At 49.5% G+C, this 18,812-nt stretch overlaps 1 protein-coding gene across 1 annotated transcript; it reads left to right on the forward strand.

Annotated features, from left to right (window-relative positions):
- The first annotated feature begins 1,834 nt into the window (after positions 1-1,834).
- On the forward strand, positions 1,835-13,252 carry MAPK13 (mitogen-activated protein kinase 13). The gene is made up of 12 exons (XM_026053218.1): positions 1,835-2,068; positions 5,464-5,593; positions 5,928-5,986; positions 7,054-7,162; positions 7,674-7,703; positions 8,535-8,582; positions 9,519-9,633; positions 10,017-10,088; positions 10,604-10,683; positions 11,149-11,227; positions 12,498-12,674; positions 12,970-13,252. Exons 1-12 carry the CDS (start codon positions 1,950-1,952, stop codon positions 13,047-13,049), a joined length of 1,098 nt encoding a protein of 365 aa, XP_025909003.1. The 5' UTR covers positions 1,835-1,949; the 3' UTR covers positions 13,050-13,252.
- Positions 13,253-18,812: the final 5,560 nt, after the last annotated feature.

An 18,812-nucleotide genomic window follows, 5' to 3' on the forward strand; every position in this document is an offset into this window, starting at 1 on the left:
TTATCAGCAATCAGAGGAAAGGATGCCGCTTAAAAGCAATCAGAGGAAGGATGGAATAAAGCGGAGTTCTGACCCAAATTAGACGGCCAAAATCTACAATTTCTGCTTTTGTCTGTCACGAAGCTGCACAGCAGCTCACCTGAACAGCCAGGAAGATTCTTCTTTTATTATTTTTCTTGATTGCTTTCTGTTTTTTTTCAACTCTGTTCACTATGGTACAAATCAAGAAGGGAGGAAAAACCTCTAAGCAAGACATGATAATCATTGTTTTCTGGGCAGAAAAAGCAAACCAAAAAACCCCAAGGTGTAATTCCTGAACGTGCTCACTTGTAATACTATCCCGAGTAGTGAAAAATGCTAAATTTGGAGAGCATCAAACTGAAAAACAGTAAATTACAACAACAAAAACTATTATCTCAAAATCCTTCAGGTTTTCTAGTTGATCTTAAATGAAGGGACAGGCTCATGGTATCACTGCCAACGCCTGTCCTAGGTATTTCTAGCTGCTCAGCTGAGCACTGATGAGCTGTGTGCGTGCGCACAGCTAGCTGAGCGAGCAGGTGTGTGTTGAGCAAACACACAGCTCATTTGTAATTTTATTTACGAGCAGTTTTTGCTGTAATACCCCTTGCTCACGGGTATATTTATAGAACCAAACAAATATGTTGTTTATTCCCTCACTGTCCTATTGCTGTAGCCAGGGTGGGGTTTGTTTACATCTGCACATGCAAATTGAAAACTTCAACAGCACCGTATCCCTGATTTCATTTCACCTGMAGCAGAAGCCCTTACCATTGCAGCTTCAAGAGCCAGGTATGCTGCAGCAGTCGCCTGCGCCCAGGTAAAACAGTTGATCTTCAAAAGTGACGGCTGCATTTTCTGTCTTGCACTTGCCAGCTGCGTAGGCTCTAATCTTGCCCTACAGATGACCACCCTAAAAGGGGTGGTTTAAGGATCCCTGCTTAGTAGGGGCCATAAGCAGGAGTGAGGGCTGGGGGTGTGAAGCAGAGCTGGTCGGGCTCATTAAGATACCACTTAGTCACTTCCTTTGGAAAACACGTGGATATGTGGAGTGCAACACCTCATTCTTGTGCAGCCTGAGCAAAACCCGGGAGTGCCTCCTGCTGCCCGGGGAGGGGTGGCCTCAAGTGGGCCCTGGGTTTGCTGCCCTGCCTGGTAGCAGGRCGCAGAGCAGGAAACTTGGAAACTTGTCCTTCTGTGCTGTCCCCGGGAAGAGTGGCACCTGCTGTGGGAGACGGCCCTGGCACCGTTTTACTCGGAGCTTCCGTGTTCCAGCAGCTGCAGAGCCGCCCCGTGACCAGGGCAGCCTCCCTCTGCTCTGCTGGGACGCCTGGCCAGGAACTTGGTAGAAAGTCRCCATAACCTGCTGAAGAGCAAGGAAGTTATCCCTGCACACGGCCCCGGCGTTCCTTGTCCAGAGCCCGCCGGAGGCCTCGGGAGCCGCGCGGCCCGTCCTGCCGCGCAGCTGCTGCGGTTCGTGCTCGGCATCGCTTGGGCTCCGGGGCTCCCTGCTCAGCTGCTCATTCCGAGCGGGGATTTGTTGGGATCACCGCTTGGCCCACGAAGACGTTTCCGGGAGCTGGGCCCGGGCTCTGCAGGTGCCAGCAGGCTCGGTGGCTGGGACTGCCCCGCGTCCCCGGCAGGAGGAGTGTTGTCACCTACAGGAGACTCCAGAGGTACCTGTGAAAGGTCGAGGCGGATCCGCGTGGAAACCTGATGCCTCCTCCCTGCTGCTGCGGAGGCGGGGGGAGGAGGAGGACCGGCAGACATGTCCCTTCGTGCTCACAGCAGCTGAGGCCGCACGAGGAAGCGAGCCAGAGCCTGACGTATTTCTAGGTGCGCGAAAGGCCCTGGGGTCCCYGTCTGCCCCAGAAGCCCGGCTGAATTTCGGTACTCTGGGGGGGCGTCACTCCCGCACCCGCCAGGCGATGAACATCACGCGGAGAAGAGGATTTCACAGGCAAGAAGTGAACAAAACTGTCTGGGAGCTGCCCAGGAGATACACGTCCGTCCATCACGTGGGCTCTGGGGCCTACGGCTCGGTGTGGTGAGTGAGGGCCCCGCGGGGGCAAGGGCGGCCAGGCGCACGAGGGGGAAGCCATTAAACACGAGGGGGTTTCCATTAAGTGTTTGAGTGACAGAGCTGGTTTGTGTACTGCCACCCCTGGTCCCTGGTGCGAGCGGCAGGTTGTGCGTTAGGGACATTATGGTTGTGCACTATGCATTATGTGCATTATGGTTGCTTGAAGAAATCGGTATTTGCTCCTGCCTGAGGTAGGGGGAGAAGGAGGAGTCTGGTGTCTTTGCCGAGCTCTCCTGTTCCTCTGTGCCTGAAGGGGATGGGAGGGTGACAGTGGCACCAGCTGCCGCAGGACTCCCTGGTGACACTGTCGTGACTTGGGGGGCTGCGGAGCCCCCAGGGCTACTTCAGTGTCCAGACTCGGCAAAGGGAGCAGTTTGTCAGTCTGTCAGCCATGAAAAAAACCTGAAATAGTAGAAAAGAGCTGCTGAATAGTGGGAACGCCCTTCCCAGCACGCTTTCAATGACACCTTACACAGACAGTAGTTACTGCTGGTCTAAGACAATTTGCCAACTATTCGGGGGGRAAACTTGGTCAATACAGCTCTTGTTACCACTTCCAGCATGGATTCATGAAGTAGATATAATTTATGTTAAACCAGRGTCGAGTAAGAGGCTGGAGCTCCTGGCAGGTGGGTGACAGCCCCCCCAGCACAAGGGTCCCTCAGCTGGGTCTGGCTTTGTGGTGTCCTGGTAAAGCCAGGGCAATTCTGCTGACTCGGAGAAGCGGCAGTTGTGGAGCTGCCTGTTGATGGTATCGGAGCTCCAGAACGTAGCACCGGGACATGGCACACGGGGCTCCAAAGCAGCGTGTCCTTTCCCAGCTCCTCTGCAAAGAATCTGCCGCTGCGGGAGCCTCCAGCCCCGGGGCCTAAGGTCGGCCTTTGTGCCCACTGTCCTCATGTATCTTCAATTTCTGCTGCGCTTTTAACAGGCGAGGTGTTTCGGAGACACTTAAATGAGTCCAGCAAGATCGGGAAGGAATAAACTTGTTGCTTTTGATACATGTGCTGGGTTTTTATATTAAAAAATAAAGCTAAATGGGAAGGCTAAAAAGGAAAGGAGAAAAGATGGAGAAGACATAAATGTGAAGCAAAATCCCAGTGTTCTTTACACGCTAGGAAAAGCTAAACAGAGCAGATCTTGTCCTGGCGCTGTGAGGCTCCGGGCTGCCCTGGGGGGCTCGGGGGCTGCGCTGGGAGCACGCCGGAGCGCGGGGACAATGTGTGTCCCCCCTCCGGGGCGGTGGGAAGCTCCTCACCGACCGCCTTAGAGTCAAGCGGCTGTCGCGAGTTCTTGAGGGGTCCAGAGCAGCAGCGGAACAGCCTCTTCTGGGAGGAGTTCCCTGGATCCCCTCAGTTATTATGCCGTCCGCAGCAGCCTGGCTTCTGGCYGGGTGTAGCTGTTAAGGCTTCTCACATGGCGCATGTTGGCAGCCTCAGTCAGCAGCGCCCACGACCGCGCTCGGGGCCCTGCTCTGCTCCGGGCGCCAGGGCTGCCGCGCGGTCCCCACTGCAGGCCTGTGTGCAGCCGGCATCGCCCCAGCTCCATGGCGGCCTCCGCAGCGGCCGGTGCTTCCAGCTGCTCCTTCCGCCCGGGAAGACATGGTGGGAGCTCCCTGCTTGTGCCACTGCGTGCACTCCTGGCTGTGCCTTGTGGTGAGGGTGAAGGGGCCGCGTTTGTGCCGGGCAGGCCGAGGCGGCAGCACCCAGTGTCGCCCCTGTTGACAGGCTGTTGAGTGGTGGTGGTAGCGATTTGCCTCACAGGCCAGGAGCTGGGGAGGGAGGCACAATGCGCAGGGAGGCTGGCGGGGGCTGCTGCAGGCTGCAGAAGCACTTTGATTCCTTTCCCTGCGTTTCCCTGCTGCTCTCCCTGCTGCTGGCACTTGCTGGGGTCCTGCTGAAACAGAGAAGCCTTCCCGCTGCTCGTGGGATGTGCTCATGTCAGCCCTTCAGCTCTCTCTGCTCCAGCTATTCCAGCGCTCCTTGGCTTTCCTGCCAGCTGGCMGCTTTAGCGATGTCCCCTCGCGCAGTCAAAGGCCTCGTCGCGCTCCTCRCGCTCTCTTTAGAGCAGCCGTAAGGGACCTCAGTGACTAGAACCAGTGGGATTATCTGACAGCATCGGAGATGCTGCTCGCAGGGTGAGAGCTCTTGCGGGGCCGGATTCCGAAAAACATTGACTGCTTGTGGCTACCGGCTGCTTAACAGGCTGGCTGCAAGGAAGGGAACCTCTTTTAATCAGTACCCCACGTAGACCGCTGTGCTCAGCAGGAAGTTCCAGCCCGTCCTGAGCYCAGTGAAACGCTCTGCTGGACTCCGGGCAGCCTGTGGTGTTAAAACCTGCTGTTTTCCTATTTATTTCGCTTATGGAGGCAGAGGAAGGGTGTCTGAAAAACAAGAYGTAAGATGGAGACAATGCTGCCTTACACAGGATTTCTGACAGCGCATTAGCAATATGAATAAATGCTTTGACCTTGAGCATCTCAAGGTACTGATATTGCTCTCCCCCTGTCTGACAGGACAGCACCAAGAGGCACACAGTGCTTATCCTATTCTGAACACTTTGCTCATAGATTTTAAATCCATGTGTCATTATTATGACCTTTTGAGTAACCTCGTTTAACACAGTTTAGCATTGAGACTTACAAAATGCCAGTATTTTACCTTAAGGCAGAGCAGGGCAAACCCAAAGGTCCTCGTTTCCAGTCCCACAGTGTGGGAAGACGCCCCTCAGCCCTGTCTCCAGCTATGGCTGCTGTGCCGGGTTTTCATTCACTTTATAAACCTCACTGTCAGACYGAGGGCCGCCTTTATTCAGGAGTACTTAGGGCAGAATTAAATCCAGCAGCTTGTGCTTTCAGCAGATGTGACATCTACTGCCTTTGCTGCAGGAGTTTGTGCAGACGGCTGGAGAAGAGAGCAGCCTCCGGGCGGATGGCAAAGCAGGAACTGCCTTATTCTCTTATCTTTGTGAGTTAGGTACAGGGAAGAGCAGAATTATAGCCAGCCCTGACCTTTAGCTGTGTGCATTTCCCTCTCCTTGCTGCGCTGTTAACACTTGCTCTACCCTGCACAAATAAGTTGGAGCTGAAGGGAGTGAGGACTGGCCGCTCACAGTTTACTCGGTGTCCTGCTAGTGCCCCAAAGATCACGGGATTGTCACCGAGTCGCATGGCAGACCTGAGTGTCCAGAACTCCGCTCTGTTTCTCTACCATAACAGAAGGATTGGGCACCTTCCCTTGCCTCTCCCCAGCGAAGTCCAGACTTGGCCTCTTCTAGGAGGCAACTTCTTTAGGATTGTGATAAAGCATTGTGTAAATATACGGGCAAAGACACAACTCTTTTTTATTTGCCTGTTGCAGTTCAGCCATAGACAAGAAGACAGGTGAAAAAGTGGCCATCAAGAAGCTGTGCCGCCCCTTCCAGTCGGAGACCTTCGCCAAGAGGGCCTACAGAGAGCTCATGCTGCTGAAGCACATGCAGCATGAAAACGTGAGCACTTATTGGTCCCCTTTCCATGGTGGGAATCGTTCTTGGTGTCCGTGTTGCAGCTGAGCGCTCCCCGTGCTGAGCTCGTCCATGTCGTCTCGGGCTTTGTAGCAGCTCCCTGCCCGTTGCGCCCAGCTGGCACCGGGCTCAAAGCCAGGCGCGTAAAGGGTGTCCTCTTGTATTAGCAAGACGAAAAGGGGCTGCACGTTGCAGGGAGGAGCTTGCAGGTTCCTCAGACGCTTCTGAATGACCACACGTGCGTGTGCCGATGCGGAGCTGGAGCTGCCCGCACAGCATGGGCTTTCCAGGGTTACGTTTGGACTTTTCTGTTCGTCAGGTCATCGGGCTGCTTGATGTCTTCACGTCTGCCTCCTCCTACCACGAATTCCAGGACTTGTAAGTTTGGAGGCTTTCATTCCGCATTCGCTCTACCTAGATTCAGCCATTAACCAGGACATTTTCCGATTTGGTATCTGGATATGTATTATTTTGAGGTGCGGTTCTGTGGGCTGATTTGGAAAGGGGCCACACTCAAACCAGACATCCCCAAATAACAAGGGGAATCTAAAGCAAAGGTCAGTTCCAGGGCCTCAAACACCCCAAATACATAAACAGATCCCACACGCCATGCCCGCAGCGGGCAGAATACATCACATATGTACCACCGTATATAACTAACATCACTACATTCTGTGGGTGCGTCACATGTAGCATGACACATGCTAATGCCCTGGCAATGTGACTGCTGAATCAAGAGGCTGTGGCCAGAACGGAGCAGAATCGTTTATCTGGCCATAGAATAACGAAACTGAGAGAACTCTGAAGATCTGATTTATTTCTCACCTTGATTCTGCCTCTTCTTTTGGCATTTCTCTCAGTTTTGACGGTCAAGGCGGTTTCAGTCCCCCACTCCTGGCTACTAACAGCATAGGCTGGGGTTTGGATTCCAGCTGCTGGCTGCATGTTGAGCAGGCGTCACGTACAGCGTTCGCTGGTCCTCAGGGCGGGTCCCCCCGGATGACTGGCGCTGATCAGCACCGCAGCGGGCAGGGCAGCCCCTGGGCAGGGCTGGGGCTGCCTTCTGAAGCAGGGCAGAGCATCACAGGGATAAAGCTGGGACCCAAGGCAACAGTTTTGCAAGACTGCAGAAAGCTGCAGAAAATATTTCAGCTACCAGACGGTATAAGACGGATGGGAAGTAAATATCTGTTGAGGTCTAAGGTAAACTAATTTGGGACCATTAAAATTTGATGTCGAGTATCTAATTTGAGGGGAGGAGAAAGCAATGTTGAGAGAACAAAGAAATTCCAGCATCACTGCAGGATATTTTAGTTCGTCAGGGATATAGCTCCAGCAGCCAGTCTTGGAGTAAGTTATGCAGTTGCAGATCAAGTGAGAACAAGGCTAGTCTGCTTCCTTATGTTTTTCTTCTAGACTCAGGGCCTTGTCTTCCTGCCTTTTAGCTACCTAGTGATGCCATACATGCGGACCGATTTGCAAAAGATCATGGGACATGAATTCAGTGATGAGAAGATCCAGTACCTGGTCTACCAAATGCTGAAAGGCTTGAAGGTAGGTGGGTCTGGAGATGCTGCCAGAAGCTTTGGGTCCAACAGCTGCAGTGACTCACCTTGTATCCCCTGGGAGTGTATCTTGTTCTGTATCACTTCTGTCCTCACCACAACTACAACTTTCTGAACATTGTATAGGAAGATTTATGTTTTTAACGATACCCACTAATAACAGATAACTCTTATTGAACTGTTCTTGACTTAGCACCTATCAGCGAAAGTAACTGCTCTTCCACACTAGTCTATCAGATACTGAAATAATCCTGTAGTCAAAAACGTCAAGATGTTTCTCTGTGAGAGCAGTTGGGTCACTGACTTTTAGCAGACATCATTTCTCCTTTGTGCCTGTAACTTGTACTGTGGAATCAGGCACCGAGGGCCGGGGCAGGCAGAAGATCGCAGAGGTTGGGTTTTCAGCACGTTCTTGATGGTAGCTTTCGTTTTTTTTCCTCTGATTTGGGAGAGAAAAGAAAGACCTTTCTGCTAGTGATGGTATTCTCTTTTTCTTTCAGTACATTCACTCTGCTGGAATCATTCACAGGGTAAGTCCATGTGTGCTTTTATTCCAATTTTGTTTATGTGAGAGAAACACAACTCAGTCGTAAAATAAACAACCTCCTAAACATTGTTATATTAAGAGTCTCATCCTTTTCTCTATACAGTTCTGCCTCTTTTTCCCTCCTACACCTTACACTTGTTTGCATTTGTTCTGTTACCTATGAAGTGCTTTGAGGAAATGATCTCTTTTCTGACAAGCTGGTCTTTTTAGAATCACAGAATCACAGAATATTTAAGGTTGGAAGGGACCTCTACAGATCATCTAGTCCAACCTTCCTGCTCACGCAGGCACACCTAGAGCATGTGGCACAGGGCGGCATCCAGGCGGGTTTTGAAGACCTCCAGAGTAGGAGACTCCACAACCTCCCTGGGCAGCCTGTTCCACTGCTCTGTCACCCTAACAGGAAAGAAGTTGCTCCTCACCTGGAGACGGAACTTCTTGTGCTTCAGCTTGTGGCCATTACCCCTCGTCCTATCGCTGGCCACCAGTGAGAACAGCCTGTCCCCTTCCTCCCTGCATTCTCCCTTCCTGAACTTATACATATTAATCATATCCCCTCTGAGCCGTCTCTTCTCCAGAGAAAACAGGCCCAGCTCACTCAGCCTCTCCTCGTGCTAGAGATGTTCCATTCCCTTAATCATCTTAGTTGCTCAATGAATGAAATCATATCTATAACCTAGAGGTGTATGGTATACAGTATCCTATATTCAAGATGCTGTGGTGCATCTCTAAAGGCAGCTGGGATGTGACCACGTCTCGTGGTGATGAGCTGCAGGTTATGATGGCCTTACCGTGTTGATCTTGTCTGTTTTAGGACCTGAAGCCAGGAAATCTGGCTGTGAATGAAGACTGTCAACTAAAGGTAGGTGAAAAGCACCACTTTGCAGCTTGTAGCATGGAGCGGCTCAGCTTGCTGCTGAAGGGCTTTGTGAACAGCAATCCTGGCATTCAGGCCTTGTGGCCTCTTGTGTCCAAGACTTTATTCGAGGTGTTTCATTACACGCTGGTTGATGTCAGTGGGAAATACCCACGTGCTTATGTAACTTGCTGAATCAGGGCCCGACACTTGGAATGAACATCCTGTCACTGCAATTCCTGCTCTGTTCGAGTTCCTAATGACTTCCTAAATAAATTCAATGCTGCTGAGCAATACTTGCATTAGGCGGGCGATCTGTGAATCCTAGCGAAGGACAGCTGAATTCAAGCCCAGTTCCGCTTCGTCCTCCTGGGCTAGGACTTGAATCGGGATGGTTGTGGCTCTAAGCAAAGTTATTTTCTGTGCTGTTCTGAAGGGGCTGCTCACCGCTGAGCAGCGCGCTGGTCTGGCACACGTGGGGCAGTGTGTGCGGCCTGTGAGGGTTGGGTAGCACCACGCGGCTCTGCAGTGCTGAGGGAGAGGTCACGCTGTCAGCTGCAGGGTGTTTCATGGCGTACGGTCGGTCGTGTTGACCTGGGAGCAGCCTTGGCCTCCGGGCTATAGAAGGACTCAATGAAAAACAAAAAAAAAAAAGGAGTGGAAAGTTAAGCTTCAAAAAAGGAAGGGCCAGTCCTGGAGCACACAGCACAGATCCCTTTGCTCAGGGTCTTCTCAGGACAACTGGTTTTGCAGCCTGCTTGCAATTTGCAGTGGAATTAGGACAAACCTGTTAATTCTTTGAGCCATCCTGTGGGTGGCTCTGGTCTAGTAAGAACTTCATCATTATCTGATCGGTTCCATTTCCTCATAGAAGTAGATTCTCACTTGCCTTCTAGGATTGCTCTTTCCTGCCCTTCCTTCCCCCTTTTCCTTTGCTTGCAGATTCTAGACTTTGGCTTGGCGAGGCACGCGGATGCTGAAATGACAGGCTACGTGGTGACGCGCTGGTACCGAGCTCCAGAAGTCATTCTGAACTGGATGCATTACAACCAGACGGGTGAGTTGTGCTTCTCCCGCCGTGTGACGCTCAGGTGACAGGCCCACAGGCTCCCTGTCACGCCTGGGCCGAATCTCACGTCCTCCTCTGCGTGTTTTTGTGCTTTCTCATGGCACACAGTCTCTCCTGGCGCAGAGCTGGGCTCCTGGGCTCAGCTGGGCTCCTCCCAAGCCAGAGCTTGTGGGAAAAGATGAAGGCAATGATTGTAGTAGCACAGAGAGAACAGTGGAGGGGGGAAAAGGAGAGGGAAATTGAAATCGGTGCCTTTTGCAGTCTAAAAAGCAGGGACAGCTCCAGCAATCATTTCTTCAATCGTTTGTGTCATTCTTTTCCTTTTTTTTTTTTTTTTTTTTCTTCTCCCTCTTCTGTTTCTCCCTGAACAGTGGATATCTGGTCTATTGGCTGTATCATGGCAGAAATGCTGACCGGGAAGACGCTTTTTAAAGGAAAAGACTGTATCCTTTCAAGTGGAAAAGCTGTTCCCTGGGCAGGAAGGTGCCCTGTGAAAATGCTCTGATGAATATGAACCCACCAAGCAAAATGGGCATAGATGTGAGGCAGTCCCAGGGGTTAGTGGGGTCTTTTGGGTGAGGGAAACAGTGGAAGGGCCAAGCGAAGCCTGGAAATGCCCCTCTGTGCTGCCCGGGCGCCCCTTACATCAGGCTCTAACCTCGAGTGGCCGCAGCTCCATTCCCAAATGCTGGCACAGTTTGATCCCCAGACCCACGGGCACCCCCTTCCCCCCAGCAGAGCTCTGTGCTGATGAAGCTGTGCCACAGGATGGATCCCTTGGTGGACAGGTTGTGCCCGAGGAACAGGAGCTCTCTGGAGTGTTTTTACCAGCACAGTGAGTCCCTGTGYGGCTCCCATCCGGACATCCCAGTAGCTCTAAAAGGTGGCGGTGTGCGGAGCTGCTCGCTCCGGTCCGGGGCTTCCTCCTAGGTCGATAACCTTTAACGCGGCGTTCCAGACCTGGACCAGCTGACTCAGATCCTGAAAGTAACGGGGTATCCTGGAGAAGATTTTGTGGAGAAGCTGGAAGACAAAGCGGTGAGGAAGCGCTGTGGCCAGGGCCTGCCAGAGAGGGCGGCACTCGGCGGGGAGGGATGCGGCTTTGGAATCAGCCCTTTGGACAGGAGGGAGAGATGCTGTCCCTCCTGCCAGGGAAGCTGCTTCTCTGTGCTGGTGCCTTAGCTGATGTTTGACTTYGTGTTTAATGTATTCCTTTGGGAACAGGTTGGACTGTGGGCTCAGGGAGCTGGGGCTCTGGGTAAGGTGCCTGGCCTCTCCCTCCTCTGTCTTCAGTCTGGCCTTTTTCTRCAGGGGCATCTTTCTGTATCCCAAAGAACTGATGAAAACAGCTCCTCACAGGCTGSTCACTGAAGTGTGGCCTCTAGGGTAGCTTGTTGTTCTTGTCAGTGCTCCTCTTGGCCTAAACTAAAAGCTCCATTTTGCAGCCCCTCTTTGCACTTGTTGACTTGCTCTGTGTGTGCTGTGCTTTCCTATTTCTTTTAGGCTAAAAGTTATATCAAGTCGCTTCCAAAAATTCCCAAGAAGGATTTGTCTGTGTTTTTCCCCAAAGCCAATCCGCAGGGTAAGTAATTTGCAGTATTTACTGCGGGAAATAAGCTAGGCTGAACACCACAGCTGCAATTTTCTTTCCCTTCCTTCTCAGCACTTGATGCTACTTGTGTATTACCCCCATGCAGCAGGAGAGCCCTCCCCAGGGCAACTGCGTGCAAGTAAAAGCAAAATAATTCAGTATCCTCTGGCGGATAAAATAGCATGGCAAGAACAATGCTCTGCTGTTCTTGGCTGCTTCTATGTTGTTGTTTTACAATGGTATGCCCTGTAACACAGAATACTTTAGGAAAGGGTAAACTAGACTCTTGCATCCTCCAGCTAGGGCASAGCAAGTGGACAAGTGACATGGAGCAGGAGGTCGAGGTGGCAGGGTTCACGTGAGGGCACCAGGAAAGTTGCATGTTGTCTCATAGCACTCCCAGCTCCCTTCGGTGTGAGCTGGGATCACTTTGGGCTAACGCTGGTTCCAAGCTTGGAGCCAAGCAGGTGATACTGCCATTGGTAATATTGGCACGAACAAAGCAGCTTTTTTTTTCATTATTATTTCCCAGCGCTGGTTCCAAGACACCCCAAGTTTTGGTGAAAGGACAAAAAAGTTCCATAGTCCATTCAAGTATTCTATTTTTTTCCCTTGTGGGAAGAATTCAGCTTAGACCTGTGTGTGTTACACACCTGTAGCTTTTGATATTTAACAGAAAGCTGAGATGTACAATTTGCAGGGTAAAAATTGATCTCCTGCAAGCAGCTCTTTCCCTAGGCAGTTTATAGATGTGAGTGAGAAAAACACTGCTAAAAGCCAAGAGGAAGAAAGCATTAAGCTGTTAAAACCAAGAGGGGAAGAAGGGTTGACAGACTGGTTGGTAACAGAGTTTCCTGCCTTCCTGTTTACCAGGGAGGTATAGATTTCTTCATAGATTGCTCCCATTAAGACCACTGAGTTACAAGGGTCAGAGGGAAAGCAAATGATTTAAACTGAAAATATCTGTCTTGCCAGTCTGCTGGCTCTATTCCTGCAGCTCTGTCCTTGCAGCAAGGCCTGTTCGAGAAGAATCCATTATTGCTGCCYGCTTTACGCGCAGTCAGAACAGGCCTTCTGTTGGCTAAATGCTTTTTGGTGGATTCTCATCCTGACTGGTGGCAGTTGCCCACTTCCTGGCCCAGTTCACTTTTGTTTGGCCGGGATCTGTTTCGTGTTCATGGCTGCTGCCACTTTTGGGGGTTGATGCACAGGGTAGCTGTTCCCCATTGCATCTGCTCAGTATTCCCGTCTCCTCCTGCAGCAGTGGACCTGCTTGACAAGATGTTGCAGCTAGACGTGGAGAAGCGCCTTACGGCCACAGCAGCTCTGGCTCACCCCTACTTTGATCAGTTCCGTGACGTTGAGGAGGAGACAGAAGCCCAGCAGTCCTACGATGATTCTTTGGAACATGAAAAACTTTCCATAGATGAGTGGAGAAGTAAGAAGTTTATCCTTGCAGTTCCCACCCTGGCCGGCGTAGGATTCTCCTGCCCCTTTCCCCGCTTCCCGTGCCCGCGCTGAGCTGGTTATCGCTGCCCTCCGCGGTGAACAGCCTGGCTCTCCCTTCCCTTGCTTTTCTCCTGCTCTTCCTCCCAGCTCACGCTTGTCACATCCTGTCAGCTGAATGTTTCCTCCTAGCACATGTAACGATGGAAGCTTTGCTTGGGTCCTCTGAAAACAAATGCCAGTAATTTGGTAGCGATATTCATGATTATTTTGTTCTGTTTTTCAAGAGCACATTTACAAGGAGATCTTGTCCTTCAGTCCGATTGCCCGGAAGGACTCAAAGAGGCGAAGTGGGATGTCGCTGTAGCAGTGAGGCAGCTGGGACTGGAATACATTTCTTGTGCTAGTGGATGGGATTCGCACCGCGCTGCCTTGCACGTCATTTGGCCCATGGAACTTCCTTGCATGTTGGCATAGGGATGACATCAAGCTGCAGGCACCGGACTTTGCTTTAACAGACAGGGCTGCAACCCAAACGTTTTTCAACACTATAGATAAATATACTCTTGTCAAAACTCCAAATGGGAGATTTTTACATGGTGTTTTTGTTACTTGAGAAATCCACTKGAGAAATCAGAGGGGTCACTGTGATTCTTTCTTGTTCTTCTTTCCTCCTTGCTCTTTTCCACTTCCATACGTTTGTAGACTTCAGATACAAGGGAGCAGGTTTACTGCCTGGCTCTTGCTTACCTTCCCCAGGGCCTTCTCCTTCATCCTTCACCTGGCTCCTCCAATGGTTCCTTTCAGCTGCGCTTATCCCTGTGAGCTCCCCTGCCAGGAGCCATCCCCACCGCCGGCCTCCTTCATCGCTCAGCAGCCCTGGGGTCCCGGGACCCGTCCCCTTACACTCTCATTCCCTCCACTTTGAGGGATCAGTTACGCTAGGGATCCTCTGCTTCTGTTGCCTTAAAGGACTGTTCATTCCTCGCTATGAATGCACATTTAATCTGAGCATTTAGAAATATATTAATAGGCAAATGCCAATCCTAGGGCTTTGCTCCCAAAGTAATAAAAAATCATACACTGGAGAGAGAAAAAATAAAAAGTGCATGCAAATGTTGCATRCACAATGTAGTGTCAGTCCCGTCCACAGAGCATTCCTGAAGACAGCGAGCGTGGGGCTCCCTGGCAGGCATGYGGAGCTCTGTCATGGACACAGATCTGCTCTAGACCTCCYGTTTTTCCCTGCAGCTGCAGATGCYGTCCCTGGAGCTTCCTGGTTGCCAATGCGCTATACGCAGCATTTGAAGTAGCTTTAAGTTAGCCAGCTTGCTGCTCATCTGCCCCATAGCAAGGAGCTCAGCACAGGCTGCCCTGAAGACTGATGCTAGACCCTCAGGGAGTTTTGCAGCCCATACCGAACGCGGTGTTTCTGCAGCCCCACACCTGCTTGAGACAGGCACGGGCTAGTTCCAAGCTAAGCAGGTTTTGGTAACACCTGGGCATTGCAGCACCCAGATCTTCTGGGCTGGTAGCTGCCCTGTGCTGGCCGGGCACACACAGTCAGTGATTCCAAAAGCTGTCCTGCAGTGCRTGGGCCTGAGGCAAGTGCTGTCCCGTGCAGGACATGAGGGGACACCGTGGCTGCACGGAAGGGTCTGTTGAGGTGTAGGAGCTCAGCTCTATGCGCAGCACAACTCTTCGCCCCTTTGGCAGCAGCCTCGGAAGATGCTGACTCACTTCGGTTGAGGCAGGACGTGTGGTTTCAGTATCGTCTCTGTGGATCTTTTCTTTGCCTGTGATTTCTGTTTCTACTCTGCAGACCTCAAATATGGAAAAACTGCAACTTGAACAGAATTCTCTGAGCTCTGGTCTCTGCTGTGAAGTGCACAGGTTGATGTATTTCCTGGCCGTCTCTCTGCTGTTCAGCCCTGTGGTGGCTGCAGCTTTTTGCTAAGACACTGCAGACGTTACCCAGCTGCAGCTGCCCCGATGCTCCAACCYGTGGGATGTTTCCCTTGGCGCAGTTCCCTGTGGGCCAGGGGGGTCCCTAGGCAAGGACAGCAAGCGCAGACAGTTGTGACATCCCCTCGACTCCCTTGAGGTTCGGTGTCTTTGCTCTGAAGTACCCCTGAAAGCTGGGCAAGCGACAGAGTGGTTGGTTACCTCTTGGAGCTGTAACTTCTTGAGCCAAAGGGACTGCCGTTCTTCCCACTGTGAGGCAGACTGTATTTTTCTGGAATGGTGGAAAAGTTTCATCATCAAAGAACAGTCGAAATAATGTGTTTTTTTTTCTTGAACCTGGCATGTGACTTGGCCAGTGCATAATTTTTAACGGAGGTGCGAGGAGTTCTGCACCTGTATAAGGCTTCCTCCACCGTGACAACCTGTGCCTTCGTGTTCAGGTGCTGGAGACCCACTTCCCTCTGCGCTTTCCTTGCTCCTGCCAAGCCTGGGTGTGTGCTCCGCAGGCCCTGGAGCTGCGGGTGCTGCACAGATGCCTGGCTTTGATGCAGGCTGCCAAACAGGAACTCAGGCGCCAGATGGTAGGACAGGGAGCGGATCGATAGCGGAGACAGTGGCCCTTTGTAAAGACAGCACTGGTGTCTCCTGAGTACTTAAAAACACTTTTAGTCAAGAGGAACGAACAAATTACAGGAGAAGAAAAAAAATCAAATTCATATTTTATGAAATATACTTAAAAAAAAAAAAAAAAAACCTACTTGACAGAATCCGTGACACAGGCTAAGGCTTAAAATACTTAGGAATCAGCACAAGAAACAGGGTGTGTGTGACCCTGACAGATACCATTAGTCAAAGGCAGAAGTGATGCACGGGGTGCAGGTGCTCCACGAGATGACCCGTGCTGACGCAGTAAGCACTGCAAGTTCCTTGTGCTGGTTCTTTCCCCTTCTGCAGTTCACATACTCTGAAGTACAGAATTGGGTGACAAAAATCACTCAGCCACTAAGTGACTACCCAAATTTCCATAAATTAAGTCACCAACAAGAGGCATGTTTGCTGTGTTTACATTAAGGATGTATAATAAAAATGTATATAGATGTGTTTTCTTTGTGCATGTGCCCATCGTGCAGATGCTCATCCCGAGTTTTCTGTCATACTCCTGCATTCTCTCTGAGTTTAGGAGCCCRTTTTTTTATATTTGTGAAGTGAAGCCTCATTGCAAACAACCTGCATAAGGTTTTTGACAGCTCATTCGCTCTGATTTGTAAATTCATGGACTTACCTTATTTATTGGCTACTTATATGTAAAAGGGAAAAAAAAAAAACATTTCTTTTTCTGGAGGTACTGCCAAGTTACTAGAATTTTTTAGCAGACAGACAATACACGTCACGTTTTGGATACCACCTAAAAACCTTTCAGTGCAGATCTTTTGGAAAATATCYACAGCTTCTTGGAAAACAGCACATTAATTTTGTCCCGAAGACATTTAACCTTTTCACAATCTAAGTAGATTAACTAATAACTAGATATTTCTTGACTAGACCATTTTCAGGTTTTAAAAGATGTGATAACTGAATACAAGGCAAACACAAGAAATTATAAAAATGTCTGAGTAATTCTAATGCAATATTTTAAGAATGATGACAATATGTTTTCACTTTTACGTGTTTCAATTGTGCCTAAGCTATTGGGAAAGGGTTCCTAATCCTCCACAGGTTCCCAGGATCAAGGGTCAGCTGGTAAAGTGATTACGGCTCCCATTTTCCTATTAAGAGCAAGAGGAAAGGTGCAGTAGAAAAAGCCAGTATTAATTCATTCTTTCCTCCAAATGGATGAATACTTACTGCATTAATTGCAGTTATGTTCCAGGCTGTCAACATTACTACGCTCCATTTCCAAACGAATGTGGCAGATCTGATATTTTGCCTAAATTCTCTCTACAAGGCAATTTTCTGAGCACATGGGTTTATGCAGCTTAATAACGCAATGTTTAGTTAACGCTGCTTGAGAATTGATTCAGTCAGCATTGTGGACGGCTGATAAATCCTTCTTTGTTGGATTTGCTCTATTAAATAATAGAAAGGTTAGTATATATCTTTAAGCTCCACTCATTTTTAGTTGAATAAAGATCATTTAACTTCTCTTAGCTACGTATAATTCAGAAAATKGAAGTCATTCTGCTATCAAATGTACTTTCAGATCTTTCTTCAGAACACTTTCCTTTTAAAAAGCTTTTTAAGACCATGATCCACATGCTGAGATTTAAAACGTATGGGCCGAGCACATCTATCACTTTGGTGACTTTGCTGCGTGTGTCATCGTCCCCGAGGAGGTCGGGGGAGCAGAGGGGGTTACAGAAGCTGCACACAACAGGAGGGGCTTAGAAAGGGCAACCAGGCACRTGCAAATCTGACTGAAATTAACTGTGTCTCAGGCTAATCACTTTAGATACCAGGCTTTTAACCTTTACTGTGCACACGTCAACGTTAGCGATGGTTTTCTAACAATTCTGGAGCAAATGGCTACAGAACAAACAGCCAAATATATTCCTATTGCAAGATAAATACCTCCATATCCGTTGTGAGTTCTACTCAATTAACACACAGGTAAAGGTCAGTTTTGAATTCCAAATGATAATTTTCTCCCCTTTCAAGTGGAAATATAGACTTGAATAAGAATGAAGAAAATTATGATCGAAGATGCACCATTCTGTTTGAACTGTCTTGGCTGCTTCTTTCGTTTGAAGTGACATTCATGGTTTTGAGCTTGCACCCATTAAAGAGAGAAGAAATTGAATTAGGTTGTGCATCTGGGATGTGAGATAAATTCAGACTGTTTTAATGTTTTGTTTTCAAATAACACATTAGTTCCACAACTCTCTTAAAAATTAAGTGATAGATAACTTGGTTTGGTGTTTGGTGTTGTAACATATGGCCCCTGATGTTTAGAGATGTCTGTACATACTTCACTTTGTAGACGAGTCATCCTGCTGAGCTTAATTGGGCTATTCACACGCTTGACATTAAGCATGAATGCATCTTTACAAGACTGGGACCTAATGTGATTATAATAAGCCAATTTCAGTGCAAAACTAAGAGTATAAAGAGTTTCAAAACTGAGGTGAGTTTGCACAAGTTATAGTAATATTAAAAAATAATAAAAGGCAGATACCAAAAATACTGGAGAGGAAAAAAAAACACCACAGGAAACCCCTTTGTTGAAGTCAGGTTCTCACATAAATGAGTAACAGTGAAATTACTCATCACCGCTACTGAAATGATTTTATTGTTTAACTGTCCTGCCAACATTAGCTCAGCTGTTGAAACACCTGGTTTACAGATTGTTTATAGATTGTTTTCATCCTTCACTGCTAGGACTATGATACTGCTTTTGTGGGATTTTTGTCCAAAGTGGTTGGGATCCTAGAAAAATCAATGAGAGCACCAGGACTTTTATTCCTCTGTATCTGATAGATGATTTTTTATGCAGGGAAAAAAACCCCATGATTAATAAATACATTTTTGACTTTTTGTGCGTTAGGGCTAGCTCCCTTCAGATGTGYAAGGCAAAGGCTTAGCTAGAGGCTGACGTGTTGCATCCCCACTGCTCACCACGAAGACGCTTTCCGCTGCTTTCAGAGCTTCGACAAACTCCCATCCAACTTCAGCACTCGGCAAAACCAACTTGTCCCACATTGTTCGGCTGCTCCCAGCATACGATAAAAGACAAAAATCCCTAGCTGGCCTGTAAATGGGGAAAACAACAGTGGTTTTTTTTTTTTTCCCCCTTTCAAAACAATTAATTCTATAAATTCAGGCAAGGATTATGCAACGCGCCGCAGCATCGTGAGTGGGAGGTGAAGCGCACAGAGGAATATGCGCTATAAAAAATACGTGTAGGAGCCTCTGCAGCTCCCAGCTCCTTCATCCTGCTGCCAACCCTCCGCCCCGTGACCCCCGTGCGCCTGGGGGTGCCTGTACCCCAAAGGGCAAAGTCAACGTGGCCCCCCACGGCTGATGGTTTAGGGGCAAGCGGGGGGATGTGAGCCCTGGGGAGTGTAGGGGAAGGGGGGGATCACGTTTTGGGGGACCTCAGTTTGCAGTGGTGCAAAGAGGGGCTGGGGGCTCCCTAGTGACGCTGGGGGACACTGGGGGACACAGAGGC

Source organism: Nothoprocta perdicaria, unplaced genomic scaffold (assembly GCF_003342845.1).
Source record: "Nothoprocta perdicaria isolate Ctin4 unplaced genomic scaffold, notPer1 scaffold_97, whole genome shotgun sequence".
NCBI lineage: Eukaryota > Metazoa > Chordata > Aves > Tinamiformes > Tinamidae > Nothoprocta > Nothoprocta perdicaria.

Excerpts from the sequence above, each read along its gene's own strand:
- MAPK13 (XM_026053218.1), top strand. The coding sequence starts at position 1,950 with ATGAACATCACGCGGAGAAGAGGATTTCACAGGCAAGAAGTGAACAAA. Across the intron at positions 7,163-7,673 it reads AAATGCTGAAAGGCTTGAAG|TACATTCACTCTGCTGGAAT; the intron begins GTAGGTGGGTCT and ends TTTTTCTTTCAG. Across the intron at positions 7,704-8,534 it reads CTGCTGGAATCATTCACAGG|GACCTGAAGCCAGGAAATCT; the intron begins GTAAGTCCATGT and ends TGTCTGTTTTAG.